General features: G+C 38.7%; 2 protein-coding genes across 2 annotated transcripts; one reads left to right on the top strand and one right to left on the bottom strand.

The window, feature by feature from the left end:
- Positions 1-441: 441 nt before the first annotated feature.
- Positions 442-6445, top strand: LOC114516270 (nose resistant to fluoxetine protein 6-like). The gene is made up of 15 exons (XM_028535696.1): positions 442-788; positions 1273-1415; positions 1590-1680; positions 1780-1867; positions 1951-2240; positions 2486-2659; positions 3047-3140; positions 3263-3361; positions 3486-3654; positions 3820-3899; positions 4054-4191; positions 4331-4484; positions 4900-5092; positions 5168-5310; positions 5623-6445. Exons 1-15 carry the CDS (start codon positions 524-526, stop codon positions 5749-5751), a joined length of 2250 nt encoding a protein of 749 aa, XP_028391497.1. The 5' UTR covers positions 442-523; the 3' UTR covers positions 5752-6445.
- Positions 6446-11595: 5150 nt separating this feature from the next.
- On the bottom strand, positions 11596-14757 carry LOC114515986 (melatonin receptor type 1B-B-like). Its single transcript, XM_028535316.1, has 2 exons — positions 14083-14757; positions 11596-13653 (listed from the first exon to the last, which is right to left on the bottom strand). Exon 2 carries the CDS (start codon positions 13143-13145, stop codon positions 12126-12128), a length of 1020 nt encoding a protein of 339 aa, XP_028391117.1. The 5' UTR covers positions 13146-13653; positions 14083-14757; the 3' UTR covers positions 11596-12125.
- Between the last annotated feature and the right edge of the window lie 4120 nt (positions 14758-18877).

Below are 18877 nucleotides of genomic sequence, written 5' to 3' on the forward strand. Positions count from 1 at the left end.
ACAATTCAAATTTCAGTCTCGTTCACGACACTGCATGCAGGCTATAATCTTCTTCAGTTTAAATTACGGCTCCTAAATACACATATAAGCACACAGGATAAAGCCGATGTGATCAAATTAAATATGTTTGATCCGCTGATCATGACAATGCATTTTTGGCATTTACGTAACTATTATAACTTATGTAATCTCTGGTAACCAAGCCGGGGGGGGGACAAGGATTGAATATTAAGTGAGATATTGTATTCATAAAATGTGTAGTGTCAGTGTAGTATTAAAACGTAGGACATTTTGTTCATGTTTTATAGAACCTCTGTCGAAAGAGAGAATTCATGCATTATAAGTAAAATACGTTCAATAAAAGTACGTAGTATTTCGAAATATTTATATATTAAAAAAGTAAACATCTCTGTATGAACTTCGATAAACCCCCTCCTGAAAAGCACGATTACCATCATTTAACAATATACTGGTGTAGTGCCGTCATGACATTTGGCAGTGAAATCCGGTGACCGTTGTTAACATGATGGTTTTCGCTTCATTCTCGCTTTCATTGTTCACCTTTCTTGCTATTTCGTCGCTCGGCAGATCCGATGAGCCAAGCAAAGTAGATATCCAAAAGCGGCTATTGCAAGACCAGTTTGGGGAGAAGTTATTGGATTCTTACCGCTCAGCGTTGGTAGGCTTTTCCAATGGTTCCATTCTTCTAAATGGCAGCTTACCGAATAACGATCAATGTGCGAATGATTTGGCCAACATTAAGAAAGATGGCGCTAAACTGTTTAAATGTAAGTGCATTGTTTACAAGTGATAATTAGGTTGCAATTATTTTATTGACAACGGATGAACCGAATTGTAGCAATTTGTGATTTCGAAAATCGTCGAAACATTCAGTATGGCAATGATGTGCGCACTTTAGTATGTAATGCATTTTGCTCGGTAGATATCAATCATATCATCATTATCATGTGGACATGATATTGTGTATTGTCATTTGACATAATTGAGTAATACCAAGATTACATCATTTACATGTTTATAGCTATATACATTGGGTTTCCAGTAGATAGTTTTGTTAGCTCATCAACTACCAGTACTCTTCCACTGTTGAGTAAAATCATCTGGCATTTATAGACAAAGTAAAATTACTAAAGTAGGGCATATTTGGGAGCAATGCAAGCTTGATAAAGAATCTAGGAGTTCTGACACCATCAACATTCCATTTAGAAGCCTATTATGTATAAGATATTTCTACCAATTGTTTCCACCTAGACTTTGATACTGCTGGAAAACCAAGAAGTGGCATTTCACGTGGGAATCTTCTTTGGCTTGGTTCATATAGTGAATGTTTGGCCCTTTCTGATGCCAAATATTGTTTGTCCACCATGGAGTTGGATTACCCACCTCTGAAAATTGTATGTAAAAAAAATATAATTTTTACTGCTAAGTTCTTTATTTCTCAGTTCAAACAGCAAGCTGAAACAATTTGTAATAGTTGTCCAGCAAAGTGGTTTACGTAAGTATTAGAATAGTTATTGAATAAAGTTTTTATGTGTAATACTTCTCACATATGTTTAAATTTATTTCAGGCAATTAAACCAATCTATTGGGGGGCATGTTTTCCAAGAAGCTGCAATGCAGCTAATATATCCTCTTTGATGAACAAGATATTACCGAAAAGTATTAATGACAATTAATTCAATCATATTAATGAAACCAAATGACTTCAAAATATAGTTCTGACAGTATTTCAAAACAACTGTTTGTTAAATTTTGTAGTTGAAACAGCAACAGGTATTTACATAAAGTATATTGGTCCTCTTTGCCCTGAGGGACCAACTTACACCACTGGCGTTAAAGCTGCAATGTACGTAAAACTTTCTTCACTACATCAATTGAGCTAGTAATAAATGGGAAAAGGACTAAACCAGTATCATTCTTTGCATATAGAGCATTTTTTGGCATTTTGTTATTCTTTTGCCTTCTTGGAACCATTATTGATCTGGTTTGTGAAGAACGGAAGGAAGTTTTATCTGCAAGAGAGCGACAACAAAGTGGTGATGGTTTGGTAGAACATGTACAACTGCCACCTTGTGAGGATAACCAGTATCCACAGAGTCAAAGTGTGGGAAACATTCCTGGGACAAGTTCCGATATGCATCCATTGCTAGTTTCCAATCCTACTTTCACATGTCCTAGAATTTTCGACATCCTGTTTGAAATCTTTTTTATAGTACTAGGTACGTTTATGCCAAATGCTTAATGTATTGTCAATTTATCTGTGGAGAAGGTAGATTTAGTATTACCTCAGTGAAATCAAGGACTGGTATCAATCTACCTTACCCACCAATAAAATATTAAATATTCTATGACTGCCATGTACTGGCAAAGTTAAAATTGGACAATCCCCTCACTGGAGTTGCTCAATAACAAAACTATCATATTATTGCCAGAAAATCCCACACATGTCAACTTTCTTTTTTAGGATTCATGAAAGATTTTCTTCTCTGTTTTTCTCTTGTGCGTAATAGCCAGAAGATATTCAATACAGATGTGCCACCAGTTGCAATCACCTCAATCAATGGTATCCGTGTCATAAGTATATTATGGGTTATGTTGGGTCACATGTTCTTACTTTTCATCTTCAGCCCGTTCACAGGTAAGAATAAAGATATTAGAGGAATATCAATACTTATCATGCTGCATAGCTAGAAGCCTGTATTTAGTTTTGGGTATAAAACCCTGGTCAAACAAGAATTAATAGTTTAGAAGCGAGAGAGTTTACTCTAGTGCGATGGTCAGACGAGAATAAGAGTTGATGAAAGTCGAGAAGCAAGAGTTGACTGGATGTTACCGCAGGCATAGCAGCGACTATTTTGTACTCTTTTGTATTTATTTTGTACTATTTTGCTGAGCCTGCTACTATAAAATGCAAGCCACTATCTGTTTTGCAAAATGCAACTCTCATCAACTCTCATTCACTCATTCCCGTTTGACCGGGACTTAAGACAGTGCAAACTGTAGACAAGTAAATAAATTCATTTAGACAATAAAGCTGGTCTTATTGAGGATAGCCAATTGTTAAGCATCATGCCCGTGATAAATGGATATTATTCCGTGGATAGTTTTTTCTTTTTGAGGTAGGGATAAGTCTATTTTTAAAATAAGATAAAATTATTTTGTGGTTCGGATCATATTTTCCGTTTCACTACTGTTAGACTGACGTTATCGTCTTTTTTGTTTTGCTAAATCTCGTATTTAGCGGACTTTTGGTGGCGTACACTTGTTTCAGAAAATTGGAAAAAAGTGGCGGAATTTTCAAGTTCAATTGGATTTTGTTTTATGTACACAGATACTTAAGGTAGCTACAGTATACACGACAACTGATATTTCGTTAATGGCCATTCTCTGCCGAAATCATACAAGATAATTGGTACTTCTTTAACCATTCCCGGTTAACAACACATAGTTATAACCTGATGTAGGCTAACCCCAACGCTCATGGCGGTGGTTCTCATATCAGTCGAGCTGAAGAGATTTTTAGCAAGTGGCCCTATCTGGTATCAACAATATGAAGACAAACTCTGCGAAGACTATTGGTGGACTAACTTGCTCTACATCAACAACTTTCATCCAAAGACACTCGGAGATGAGGTATACAAATGCTGAAATGCTCAGGAATCACACTGGAGATCAAAGACAACCTTATATGCTATTATGCAAAAGAATATTTAGCAAATCATCAATGATACTCGAGTTTCAAACATGTTTTTCGGCAAAGACATGCACCCACTATATATAATTCTACTTGTCTTTCAGTGTGTCGGAGTATCCTGGTATTTGGCGAACGACATGCAGTTTTTTGTCATCACGCCACCGTTGTTAATTCTTATGTATAAGTATGTTTGTGTAATTACCTTAAAAATATTGACAATACACTTCAACACAAACGCAAAATAGCGCCAGAATCGAGCTAATTTCAGAGTGTTTTGCCCTGGGTTTGTTTGTGCGAGCTATTCTCTGATCCATGGCTATTGATTTGGTTATTGACAGGTTTGGATGGGCTGGTCTAATTGGTCCAGGCACATTACTTTCGGCATCGACCATCGCCACTGCATTCATCTATGGCAACTGGGACTTGGATCCCTTTTCATCATTAAGAATTGGGCAAACCACGAAGACACCAGAACAGTAAGCTTTTAAATTTCTAGTTTAGTTTTCTGTTTAGTGACCCAGACGAGAAATTCATGGCATATTTACGACATATTATCGTCTTCAACCTTCAGATTATAGTAATTTTGAATCTCTGATCACTTTTTCTTCTCTTAAGGACAAAGAGATCAAACGAGTACCAACAATATGTTTACACTAAGCCTTGGTGCAGAGCACAGCCTTACCTGGTCGGCTTCATTCTTGGCTACTTCATTTACAGATATTCCATTCGACAAAGTCTTAACATACGGCGACGATATTTTGTTTTTTGGGTAAGTACACTTGATGACTACCAAATTAAGCTATTGGGGAGGGGCTGGGCATGGCGATTTATGCTTATATCACCGCCCTTGCCTGAGAAGCAGCCTTCACAGTTTACTTCCGTGCATGTGTCCACTGATGCAACCTAACCTCTTTTGGGTGAGTAAAAAAACATCACCAGTCTTCCATTGCAGCTGCGTTTTTGCAAATAATATATAACGAAGTTTTAAAAACGCAGATTCGCTATAATAATTTTATTGATACTCAAGAATGGAATGAAGCAAAGGGAACAAAGAGTTACCCATAAGGTCTTGTCGAACTAGTTAGATCAAGTCAAAGTTCAAGGCTGGTTGAAATTGGCTTGAGTTTTTGAGAATTGACTTGGAGCGCCGGTGAACTCACTCGCCCTTTCATTAATGTTTCCAGTCTATCACAATCGTTGGCTGGGCGATTGCAGCTGGTCTAGGGATGTGGTTGGTATACGGACCGCACAAATTCATCAAGAATGGTGCAGAAGAATGGCCTCTTGCTGGGAGGGTTGCCTACGGGGCGACAGAACGGTTGCTTTGGGCACTGGTTTTGGCATGGGTTACCTATGCATGCCATTTTGGCGGAGGAGGTACGCAGTGATCTCGAAACAAAAACTGGATAGTGCATCAATGTATAAAACGAATGTGCACCTGTCCATTTCTAGGTATTGTGAAGAAATTTTTATCGTCAAAGTTCTGGATTCCGTTCAGCCGTCTGACATTTAATGTTTACCTGATACATATTTACGTGATAACTGTGATGATGATTGGATCTCAAGGATATATTCACTACGACTCTTTTACCATCGTAAGTCAAAGACAAAAGTTTCGAAAATAGATAGAAAAAGCTGTTGGTAAATTGATTGGTATGGTATGGTATGGTATGGTGTGGTGTGGTGTGGTGTGGTGTGGTGTGGTGTGGTGTGGTGTGGTGTGGTGTGTGGTATGGTATGGTATGGTATGGTATGGTATGGTATGGTATGGTATGGTATGGTATGGTGTGGTATGGTATGGTATGGTGTGGTGTACTTTGGTGTGGTGTGTGCGGTGTGGTATGGTGTGGTGTGATACAGTAGCTTAGTGTTGATACCTTTAAAACTCATATGATTTTTCATTTTAGTCGTACTACTTCGCTGCAGCAATTATGCTCTCGTATGCAGCTGCGTACATGTTGGCTGTAACTCTTGAACTTCCCCTTGACAATCTCGAGAACCTTGTTATTAAGAGACTCAGGGGCCGACGAATTTGAGTTTTTCAAGTAGGCGAATTTGAGGGGCGGAAGAATTGCAGTGTATTTAGAGAGTATTTTGATTGTGAACCTTTTCTAACTGCACTATATAGCTATATTTAAAATAGATTTTAAACTAATTTAAATCACAAATCAATTTATACATAGATTTATGTGGATCTAAAATAATTTTAGTTCAACGACAACTACAGGGTGCATAAAAAACGGCAATCCTGATAATTCCTAGGGGCGTACGATCCTTTGTTATTGAAAAGAAGCGAATATTATAATTAATTTCGTTCTCTTTATGCACCCTGTACAAATTCATTATAGTGAGAATTTGTAAATCGACATGAGTTTAGCTTGAGTTTAAACGTTTCATTTATCATTCACAATTTGACGTTGTAGACGTTTTAAATAAACAGAGCTCAGAAGTATTCCTTTTTATTGCGGACCCTTAATTATGTATCGAGCAAGTTTTTCTAGTTGTTCTTTTTAACACAAATTTGTATAAAAAATTACTCGAATGAAGCTTAGCTCTGTTTTTAAGGCCTAGGTTAAACGTCGAATGCAATTCGAAAAATAGTTATTTAGATGATAATAAGCTTTGTGACGCGAGCAAAATACTAAGCCCAAACCTTGACTTAACATGTTAATTAAAACACTGCTATTGTTTTAGTTGAACAACAATACAATAAACACGTGCCAAAAGAGATATTTTTGCATAAGTTTGAGTATAACTGTGCTTCCCGCTTAATTGCGCTTCCCGCTAGTCAGCAAACGTTTATCTTAAGATGAACTCTTACGAAGACATTCAGTTTGTTTAAATTAAGAAAATTGCTAAATCATGGTTCATCGTGTTATGAGTTTCCCTGTGGCTGTGCTATCTGGCAACGTTAAGTAGCAAAGCTGATAGTTCTAATCTTTTATCGGTTCCCACGCGATTTTATAAAGGTATGTGAAGTTACAACGCATGATGCTTATTAAATAACTTTGGTTCGAACAAAGTACATCGCCTTGATATCTATTTATGCTAAAGTTAGGAAGTCAAACGCAAACGTCCCGTTATAGTTAAACAAAATACTGATTGTGTATTAAATGAAAGTCCTCGAGAATATAAACAGGATGAAAAGCGGCGGCTTTAACGAATCATTCGTCATTCAAGTGTATTAGCTATTATAGTTCAGCAACTGCCTGGCAACAGAAAATCTCGATATTTCGACATAAGTGAAGTGCCTATCTCCAGGAATGCTAGCACACCATCCCACTATCTGTTCTGCGAAAGCACGCTTAGGTCAAAGCGTCCCGAAATCGTATAGCCCTCTCCCACATTCGATGGCCTTAATTCTTCCCGTTTGACCGTATATATAACTCGTTCAAATGTGGACTCGTGGACATGAATTATGATTGTGAGGATTAGACAGAGATTATATAAAATCAGATATATTTATGGATGTTCAATGCCTAATTAAATTTCCTGTTTCTTTGAAAGCCGTTCAGCTTAAACGGTGGATAATTTAAAAGCATATTAACACACATTTCGTGCACGTAATTGACTCGCACTCAATTAAAAATCATCTTACTTCGACGTTTGATGAATGTTTGACTGTTGTAATGCATGTGATTCGGATTTCGGAACGTGTTTTCTTACATAGATACACGGCTAAAATTGGTTTGAACAAAGATGGCTGATGTTATTGATGAGTGCTGGTTTTATATCACCTTGATTTTTAAAGATAGCTATAATTAAGCAACAACCTGGAACATATTTATCAGCATTGATCGACGATTAGTTTCTGCTTGGTCATCTGCACAGAAATTTCGCACGGAGCTAAACGAAGCATGCATATTTGCATGCAAAGACGAAATTTCCAATGTAAATAACGGCTTATATATCCATTCACGTAAAGGGAAACGAAGTTTCACGGAAATTACCACAATTTCTGTGCAAACGTTAACGGACACACACGACGAGATTTACCACCTTGGCTTGGCAAATTCATTTTTTGTTTCGCGTGCTATATGCAAGCAAATCAGTCTTGCATTTGTATTATATAATAACTATAGTGAAACACGCAATGTGATTGGTCAATAGCCGTGCAGGATCAGACAATCCTGCACGCGTTTTAGACAATCCTGCACGCGAAATTTAATTTTAATAAAGTTAACCGTTGTTTCACTACAGTTATTTTATAAAACAATAGGGGGTCTCAAGGTTTCCGACGCCATTGGCCAGGGGGTGCAAAAACATTGGGGCGAGCGCGCGGCCAGAGCGATTTCCCATACAAATCTATAATGAGTGATCGAAATTTACATTTGCGCATTTCGCTCGATTTTTGCAAAACGATTAAAACGTTAGCCAATTTAATAATTGCTGATCGATTATTGGGTTCTTTTTGATATGTGGCTGGAACTTCATGTGAATCAGAGACCGAGAAGTGTTAAAATATCGCGATTTTGTCGAGGTGTTTTTGCGAGCTGTTTACGCCATTGGATCTTCACAGACAACCTCCCTTTACTTGATTTTTGTCGTGGTAAGCGCTAAAATAAAGAAATTTTTAGCACAACAAGAAAAGAGGAAAACACATATGGAGATAATGTGTAACTTGATAACCTGTGCCAGCTGTGCGGTTGACAATCACTGTTGTATTGCTATGGAAATCTACTACGAGTGGTGTCACATATCACTTGATAGCGTCTGCTCATCGTGTATTCACTGCGTCTGGAAAGCTCTTTTATCTATTAAATTTTTCGAGCGTTGTCTTACTTGACTTCGGTGGAAAGAGTACATATAATCATTGCGATATGGCAACAAAACAGCCTGAAGAAAGTCTCTCGTATGAGGATTTTATAAGCTGGACGCTCTCCACGCTCAAAGACTTTTTGGGCATTTGTGGCTTAAAGCAAACTGGTACGAAATCGGAACTTGTGGCTAGAGGATTTGGGGCATATGAACTAAACGCTCCCAAAAAGTTTACACAAGAGCAAATATCCGCAAGCATTAAGAAGGAATACGAGAAAAGGCTTCAATATCACAAAATCAAAACCGACCCAAACAGTTTGCCAGATAATGCCTGGAAGGACAGTGTAGCATATTGACCTCAGCTAAATGATGGTAAGTTATTTAGTTACATTTTAAAAGTTAAAGCAGTAGATGTTGATTATATCGGCAAATACAAAGATGAAAAGGCGTATTCTTATTGGATGAGTGGATTTGTGGACACGGTGTATGTTACAGAATGTCCTACAGATGCCACCATGATTTTCTTAAAAGGCAATGTATGTCCCTCACAGAGGGTCAGAGATAACCCACACAAAGCATGGATCTGTGTCCGAGGTAAGAACTGATGAGCCTAATGTTTTAACATCATGGTGCACTTGTATAGCTGGCACCGGGGAGGTTTGCAATCATGTAATAGCTATACTTTATAAAATAAACTTTGCTTTTCATAAAAAGTTTATAGCTCCTGCATGCACAAGTATGCCACAAGGCTGGAATAGGGGGACAAGAAAAGAGGTATAAAAAGTTTATAGCTCCTGCATGCACAAGTGTGCCACAAGGCTGGAATAGGGGGACAAGAAAAGAGGTAACACCTGGGCAGATAAAAAACCTCACAAAAAGTTTACAGCTCCTGCATGCACAAGTATGCCACAAGGCTGGAATAGGGGGACAAGAAAAGAGGTAACACCTAGGCAGATAAAAAACCTCACTTATGAAAAGCAAAGTTTATTTTATAAAGTATAGCTATTACATGATTGCAAACCTCCCCGATGCCAGCTATACAAGTGCACCATGATGTTAAAACATTAGGCTCATCAGTTCTTACCTCTGACACAGATCCATGCTTTGTGTGGGGTATCTCTGACCCTCTGTGTGGGACATACATTGCCTTTTAAGAAAATCATGGTGGCATCTGTAGGACATTCTGCAACATACACCGTGTCCACAAATCCACTCATCCAATAAGAATACGCCTTTTCATCTTTGTATTTGCCGATATAATCAACATCTACTGCTTTAACTTTTAAAATATAACTAAATAACTTACCATCATTTAGCTGAGGTCAATATGCTACACTGTCCTTCCAGGCATTATCTGGCAAACTGTTTGGGTCGGTTTTGATTTTGTGATATTGAAGCCTTTTCTCGTATTCCTTCTTAATGCTTACGGATATTTGCTCTTGTGTAAACCTTTTGGGAGCGTTTAGTTCATATGCCCCAAATCCTCTAGCCACAAGTTCCGATTTCGTACCAGTTTGCTTTAAGCCACAAATGCCCAAAAAGTCTTTGAGCGTGGAGAGCGTCCAGCTTATAAAATTCTCATACGAGAGACTTTCTTCAGGCTGTTTTGTTGCCATATCGCAATGATGATATGTACTCTTTCCACCGAAGTCAAATAAGACAACGCTCGAAAAATTTAATAGATAAAAGAGCTTTCCAAACGCAGTGAATACACGATGAGCAGACGCTATCAAGTGATATGTGACACCACTCGTAGTAGATTTCCATAGCAATACAACAGTGATTGTCAACCGCACAGCTGGCACAGGTTATCAAGTTACACATTATCTCCATATGTGTTTTCCTCTTTTCTTGTTGTGCTAAAAATTTCTTTATTTTAGCGCTTACCACGACAAAAATCAAGTAAAGGGAGGTTGTCTGTGAAGATCCAATGGCGTAAACAGCTCGCAAAAACACCTCGACAAAATCGCGATATTTTAACACTTCTCGGTCTCTGATTCACATGAAGTTCCAGCACATATCAAAAAGAACCCAATAATCGATCAGCAATTATTAAATTGGCTAACGTTTTAATCGTTTTGCAAAAATCGAGCGAAATGCGCAAATGTAAATTTCGATCACTCATTATAGATTTGTATGGGAAATCGCTCTGGCCGCGCGCTCGCCCCAATGTTTTTGCACCCCCTGGCCAATGGCGTCGGAAACCTTGAGACCCCCTATTACCAAATGATTTTCCGTGCAGGATTGCGTGATCCATGCACTTGGGATGTTGCTCGACTTTCGGAAAGCGTGAAAATACACTCGCCTACGGCTCGTGTATTTTCACGCTTTCCGAAAGTCTCGCAACATCCCGCGTGCATGGATCACGCAATCCTGCACGGAAAATCATTTGGTATTCCTTTATTCATGCTCATAACCGGCAATACCAACGATCAGTTCAAAAACGTTACGACTAAGTAGGAACTGCGCTTTTTTACCGGTTGTTTTGCCGGATTGTGAAATAATGGGGCTTCTAATAAATCAAACCATTGACAGGATGCCTAATAAGGGCTTAGTCAAATTGTTCCCTGCAGTCGTACAGATAAAATATATATTTGCATGAAACCATTTGATATCGCGAAAAAAAAACAGGACCAATGTCGTAAACCAGAATGAGTGTTGAAAAAAAACGACAGCAAATGTTAAAGTATGGGCTAGAATCACAGTATAGTGTAAGCTGAAATCTGCTCAATAGAAAACAAGTTTTTCGAAGTTGCAGTACCAGATAATATTGTTCAACTAAGCAATACGGAGGTAAAAGTTCCGAAGAATCACAAAACAGTGTAAATGATTACTTGTTATATGAAGTATTCTAGCGTTCAGATCAACTGGGCATAATTTTACGTAGCAGCGCAATACTTCCGAACATGAATTTATACAAGCTCAAAATGCTAACGCGATTGAGAGTGATCTTTCTTTGTTATAACGCGTGCATTCTAAAAAGATAACATTCCTGTTTTATCGCTGGGAAACTCCATGCATGCGGCTACTTAAAAGAAATATTCATATATGAATAAATAAAGATCAGAAGTCAGACAACGTTTTCATGATTATTCTTAATTCTTAGACTTAAAACGACTATATACATCTCGATGACTCGAACAGCGTTTTGTTTCGTCGTAGCTTGCGTCCTTATCAACCAGCAGCATGCATCCCGGCCTGAATTATAGGATGGATAGTAGTCAAATGTGATTTTCATGTCACAGTAGGTCTTTATCTCTTAGAAGAGTTCTATTAGCGACGTGGATCAGTCTTCTGCACTTAAGTCTCACAGTTGGTCCATTGATTAGGTCCCATTCATTCATCCCATTTTTTAAATGGCTCACTTTCTCTTTCATCGCTAACCGTTGAAGGCATTTGAAAACTAGCGGGCAGTTCATAATACAATGAAAGTATACATGCAGTATACCAACGCATGAATCATACTGCAATAATGTATAAATAGGTTTTGTTCTTTGATACCTCATAATCTGGAATGAGCTCCATGCATCTGATGAAGTTTTTTTTTTTTTTGATTGTCGTATTCCCATGATGATAAAAATCACTGAAGCTGCATGCACTTTGATGTGAGCAAAACCCAACAACTGCTTTTCACGGTCCATTTAGTCGATGTTTAACTACTGATTTCATTGCTGTGTTTACTACTGCGCGAGGATTTCCCTTGGATCGTAGCAAGATCCTGTCTCCGTGTCACCCACCTGCGATACATTAGCTTGAGGGACTCGCGAAAACGCTGGTCCGTCGAAGCATAGACTATAGGGTTGCACGCGGAAGAGCACAGCGCGATCGTATTGACCCATTGAAAAACATCCTGTATCAATCTCCTATCTTCTTTAATGATTCGGTAGATCAGTGGAAGAACTAGAAGAGGAAACCAGCCGATCACGAATACCAAGCAAAAAACCCCGACCGTGACAAGGGCGCTGCGATCAATCTTGTGATGCAGTCTGCTGAATCGGTATTTTGAAGAAGCGGCTTTGGGAGGCTGGTGATCGCGAACGGCAAGACTCGAAGTACGAGACCGCGTAGCTAGAATCTTTTTCCTATGCTTCGCTGCGATTTGAAGAATCCGTATGTACAATGGAATGATTACAAGTATCACAATGATGAACACATAGCTCAATACAGCCAATCGGATGATCTCTTTGAGAATGGCTCCCGTGCCCAAGCCAATAGCGAAACACCAAACGGCCGCGGCGAAAACAAGTGCTTCTGGTCTTATTCCGTCGTGGTCGCCATACCAGAATGGCTTCGCTATGGCCAAAAAACGGTCCAGTGTAACTCCAAGCAAGTTTCCGGCAGATGCCAATAGCGACGTATACGCGAAAAACTTCCGGACCTTTTCGAATGCATTCGTGATATGTTCCTGTTGATAGTGTTTTATCAAACTGACCGCAAACATGGGTTGTGCAATCAGGCACACAAGCAATGCCGAACAAGATAGACTCAGGATGAATATGTTCATGGTATTTCTGAGCCTCGGCGATCGTAAAAAAGCGAAACAAACAAGGATATTGCCCATTGAGCCAACAACACTGAAGATGATATTAACGGCCGCGAGGACACCAATTTCCAAATCAGTCAAAGTAAATTCTGTGTGACTGTTAGTATAATTCATTGCCGCCCAAGACATAACGCTAGTATTCTTCTCAAATCAGAGGAATCGCAATCACTGTGGTTTCGTTCCAGAAATGGTTGGCAAAAGCCAAATACAGACGACAACCAGCGTAGGACACAAACAAACTTCTGACGCAAATATTATATTTGTTATTCAAAACGTGTACTTCACTTAAATATCGATATCCGTTCTTGACCAGTCTACTTGATACGACGACTTGCTCCGAATGCAGCCTGTATTGTCTTATCCTGTATGTAACATCGCTTAAGTTTCATTGTCGACTAACGATTGCGGTCGATTGAAGATGTCAGTTCAGTTGCCCTACGTCATAGCTTCATTGCTATCTGTTAACACCTTAATCGCGATACAAGAACTTTTGGATACCGTTGTTCCAACGCAGTCGCAGATATTATCACCTCGCTCTTGCACTTAAAATAAATTTGGAAATAAAGACTCTTTGTAGCCTTTTTCAAGCATATGATGTCAGCAAGCTTGCGTGGGTTCTTTTGGGTATAGCATCAGGCTGAAAAATAGAGTGTTAATACATCTGTAGAAACCGTTAAAGTCGCTAATATCTGTTAATCCTTGCCAAAGACTACATAATTGTTATCTTCAATCCTATTTCACGCACTGAAGAAGTATCGAGTGCCAATGAATAAGAAATGTAATTTCCGAATAACTATCACGCGTCATTGTAAGGAAACAGAGACATTAGTTTAGATAATACCGGAATGCAGACATTTTATTATTATTTTTATCGCATTGTGTTTAAGAAAAAACGTAAATTTGACAGAACCAGTTCGATCAAAAGAATAGCCCGAAGGATATTATTCTTAGTGTAGATAAGTGGGTTGTGAATTTCAGCAGCTGAATTTCGCTATAATATTTGCATTGCCATTGGAAAATCGGCGTAAATAATATTATTGTTCAGCGTGGGTCTGCAAACACTTACCAAAATTCTCCCTCAGCACACGTCGCGGTTGACTTTAAATATAACGCACTCCGTTGGATCGCCAGGTGTGAACCATTCGCTGAAACGTCATGATCACATTGATCCTATAATCCTGCGCGAATACAAATTCCGTTTATGTCCGAGGCAAGCAACGATCTGTTATATCCCAAAAGTAAAAGGCAGTATGTCAGATATTTCTCGCGTTGCGCATAACAGAATTATGCAGCGCAGCTGAACTTCTTGACGTAACAAAATAACACTGGATTTTCAATTAGGAACATTCTTACACAGATGTTATGCGAAATGCCAGCATTGGTCAGATACGAAGAACCTCAAATACTTTTTTTGTCTTTCAGGTGATTTTTAAATGACGCGTTAAAAAAAAGCTTTTACTTAAATGTACATAGACTGTCGTTAGGTTGTCGCTCTAAAAATATGCGGTTGTCGTTTATTTTAGCGTTTTCCTATTACTGGCATTAGTAAGTATTGCCCATATATGCAGTCGGGTAATCGGGTTTGTGCATGCATGGGTTCTGCTCATAACAATACGTTGGTCGCCAAGTTGAAATTAAATTCGGTCTAAATATCACTCGGGACACGGACTCACAGTTCATCATTTAAAGTTGTAGGAAACCAGATGCGTGAGATACGCAGAAGATTCGTCGTATTGCAAAACTGCATAAAAAGTTCAAAATGTAAATTATTTACATCATGGCGCCACCTTTAAACGAGTATGACGCCCTAGTGAAAAACACATTGCTATAAAAGGAATCATCTTAATATAGAGTTTAAAGACTCGGCAATCTGGCCACCGTCTTAAAAAAGGCCGGGCCATCGCAGTGCATGCGCATGCGAACCGCTCTGGAATGCAACTAATGTATATAGGCATAATTAGTCTGCAGATTTCATTCAGACGTTAATTAAATGGGTAGAATTTTATCACTTGATCTGGAATTTTGTCGATGTCTGCTGTCTTATCTCGGATGAGAAATATTATCCTGAAGTCTAAGGGCATGGCGTTAGGTTAACGTACTTCCTTCTTTACCAAATAAAATTGTCAAAATATTTTGGTTCTTTTATGAAAACAATGTGTTTAATTCACCGCCAAATATATGAGCAACACCAGGGCCCAGGTATAGGCAGACGGCCAGACGCATTGGATGAATGACGTTGGAGTGGCATTACTGCATGGCGATAAACATTAAGATATCTGGTTGGGGAATGGGGGAGTGAAGGCAGGTCCTCGAGCGGGTCTCCCTAGACGAAAGGATTCAGACCCCCTTACTTTTTGTTCAGCCCAATTTTCTAATGGTTCCAAAACTTAGGGTAAGATCTTTGGAGGTGTAACCAAGCTTGTTTTGCCTCCTCCTTTGAAAATTGGCCTAATGGTATTTCTGTATTTACTGCATGTATATTCATATTGTTGTATCGTTGTAACGATTTTTCATGGATGACAAGTATCTGATGAGCATTTATACCACGCTCACTTCTGTTGCCAGAGCAACCTGCAAGTTAACAAAGTTTTCTGAATATTTCCTGGCCTGAATTTGAAACGTGAACGATTTCCACTCGTGTCCTGCAGAGTGCTGGTGTACAGAGGTCCATCGCAGTGGCCACTTCGCTGACGAAACCCTTGTGACATCTCTTCAGAGGTTTCGCTTCGTTGCTGATTGATTGTCTTGCAATAAGCACCTACTCAGGTTGCTACGAACGAAATCGTGCTGTTTTGCACACCCAGCTAGCACTTAGACATAATAAACCTATAAATATCGCGCAGGGAAAGCCACGGGTTTCTTGAAAAAAAACTTACAAGGCAGGAAAATGTCAAACATTATTTCACGTGATAAATGATGGAAGTATAAAATATAACAAGCATTAAAAAAAGCATCTCAAGTAATTCGAAAATCGATTTAAAACAAGACAAATGTGACTAGTAATATTTCGTATTTATTTCAAAGACATCATCAGACCAAGCCAATGATACGATGAGGTTGAACTGATGGAAAGATAGTTGCACCAGTCATTTTAATGATACGAAGTATGTGTCAATTGAGTGGAACCTACAACTGGTGAAATTGCTTTATGTGGGGGTAGGGTCGGGTACGTGGAAGGAAGGGGGGAGGATTAGGGTTGTCCCTACATTTAACAAGCCTGAAATAATATCATTTTCATCAGTTCATGCATCGGAAACCATTTGGTAATGATTATTCGCCGTTTATATACTCAGATAATAAGGGAAATATTTTCCAATGAGAGATACCTTTAACCCACAGAATGTTATTTCATTGAACCGCGTTTATCGCAGTTCACCAAAACCCCCTCCTCTTTTCATATCCTTATCTCTTAGCGTCCCAATTCGCACCATTCTTCACCCCCTTTCATTTAAACAATCTCCAAAGGATACTGCCTAAAAGCATTGTCGATGTTTGCCTTCTCATATATTAAATACACGAAATATTTTTCAATACGTTCAGATATCCATTAAGAAATACCTCGTCATGAACGTTGCCTTAACGTTGATAAGATATAAGCTGATTAATTTTAATTACTTTAAATTGCTTTTTTTTTCAGTCTTTCGGTCTCTTTGTATTGCGAACTTTCTGCAACTGAACAGGCAACAAGATTATCGTAAAAAGCACTCAAAAGGTTACATTTGATCATCGGTCAGTTTTCTCGAAATGAGCCCTCCCATGAGGGTACACTGCATGTCGACGCGTGGACTCAGATTAATGGCAATATATATATATATATATCTCTTCAGCATACGCAAGCGCGAGGCCGTTAGCTGTCCGTTGGTTATGACAAGAACTTAACAAATGACTTACGTCATACTCTGCAGCCCCCAGACCGCAATATGTGTTATGAAATGACCAATTCATCGAGGAATTTTGATTATCGTAAAAGCCTCTTCCGCATATTTTCAATGCTGATTTCTCATCTACTAAATTAAAAACTCTCCAATTTGGATGGCTCAAATTTCTTAGCTTATCTAAAAGGTTTTAATAGGTAGCTGTAAGTCAACTCATCTCATGCACAGTCATGAAGTTCAACTCATCAATTTAACATTAAACGGTGACTTAGTCATATCATTCTCGACCATATAGTGGATCGTAGAACTAATCTCAGCTCCAAACGAATCTCGTTTGTTATTTCTTTCTCTCCCTCTCTGAATATCTAGAATGCTTCAAGTAGAATTAATACTTTTTCAAATCAACAAAACTGTCAAAAATGAAAAACATTTACAAAGTCCCCGACGTGGTGAGATACTATCTCTCGCTTATCAAAATGAAATTATCTATGGTGGTGTGCAAATATTTACTTAGAGAAAGCGTCCATCGTATGCATTTTGACACAGCCTTTTATCCAATAAAAAGCATCGAAGCTTCAAGTAAGGAAAAAAAAAGAGTTGAGTTGCTATTAGAATCGCAATAACATTCGAAGGAATTTTTTAATTAATATATGTCTGTCATACTGTCATGCATTTTCAGCAAATAGTGCTGCAAACGTTTGTACGCTCGGTAAACAGGAACTGTTTGTACGAAAGCTGAATAGCGCTCTCCACCTGATAGTAATTTTATCCAGTGGATAGCACTAACCAGATTTCATACAACCGCCCCCTGCTAATGGATCGATGTATTTTCCTGAACTGTAAATTGTGAACAAGGAACCCCAAAACCGCGACAAAGTTCACAACAAGTTTACAAAGATCACGGTAGTCAGTTCATGTAATTCAGCAATTCTTATTACCCGCGGCCGGAAATTATAAAGGGTCCTGCCAATTGGGAAGCAGTATAAATAACCCTACAATGATATTGATCTATATTGAAATATTTCATGCATTATGAATATCCACTTGATATGACAAGTGGAATATACTGACGTAAATTTGCTACCAAAACATGCGGATTGTCACGCAAGAAGAGGGTATATTTATGCTCATATTTATGACTCCGCTTAACCAAGACGCTGCTCGACATATTCAGCTAAAATGAACTTCAACTAAACTTTACTGGTTTTCACGCTTTTTGCAATTCAGTATCAAATTTTGACGCATGCCCACGAAGGTATGAACAAGGCTGCATGACGCACAACTCTAGTTTTTCAAAGCTCTTTCCAGCGCGCAAAAGCTTGCTTTACCGCTAAGATTTAGCACACGATTCCGGTCAGCCTAAGTAGCAAAGCTATACTATTTAGGAGTCTTCGTCACTACGCCGTATATAAGGAAGCGTCAGCCCAGTGGATAATATTAATAATAGATTAAATGACGCGCTACCAGGAGGAAACGGCTGTCGTGGATTTGAATTTAAAAGTATTAAGCTATAGAAGTACGTTTCTGTTGCCTAATTCAGTTGCTCTTAGCTACCAGCCTGTACAGTGGGAGAGATATCTTAATTTAGAAATAAAAATAACATGTCATCCACGTGGTAGCCTACGGGCCGGTCTCATGACATTGCCAACGTGTTAAAGGCAACGTTACTAGACGCGGAGACTCGCATACCTCGGGGCTACGTAGACCGGTCCAGACAGTGATTATAAATGAGCGCAGAATATTACCTGAGCAACACTGAATGTCTCAGATTTACAGCAGATATGAGACTGCACGCTAAACGTACTCAAATTTACATTTCAAAAGATTCTTCTTATCGCAAGACTTTTATAATTATTTGCATATGGCTGTCCTTATAAATAGGGGAATTGAATTTAGGAGAGTAACTAACAGCAAGAACGGACGGGTCCAGTACAAATGATTTTCTTCTTGCATATTCTACATCACAAATATTTTAATCGATTTACA

This window comes from Dendronephthya gigantea, unplaced genomic scaffold (genome assembly GCF_004324835.1).
Source record: "Dendronephthya gigantea isolate DGI-Jeju-01 unplaced genomic scaffold, DenGig_1.0 000005F, whole genome shotgun sequence".
NCBI lineage: Eukaryota > Metazoa > Cnidaria > Anthozoa > Malacalcyonacea > Nephtheidae > Dendronephthya > Dendronephthya gigantea.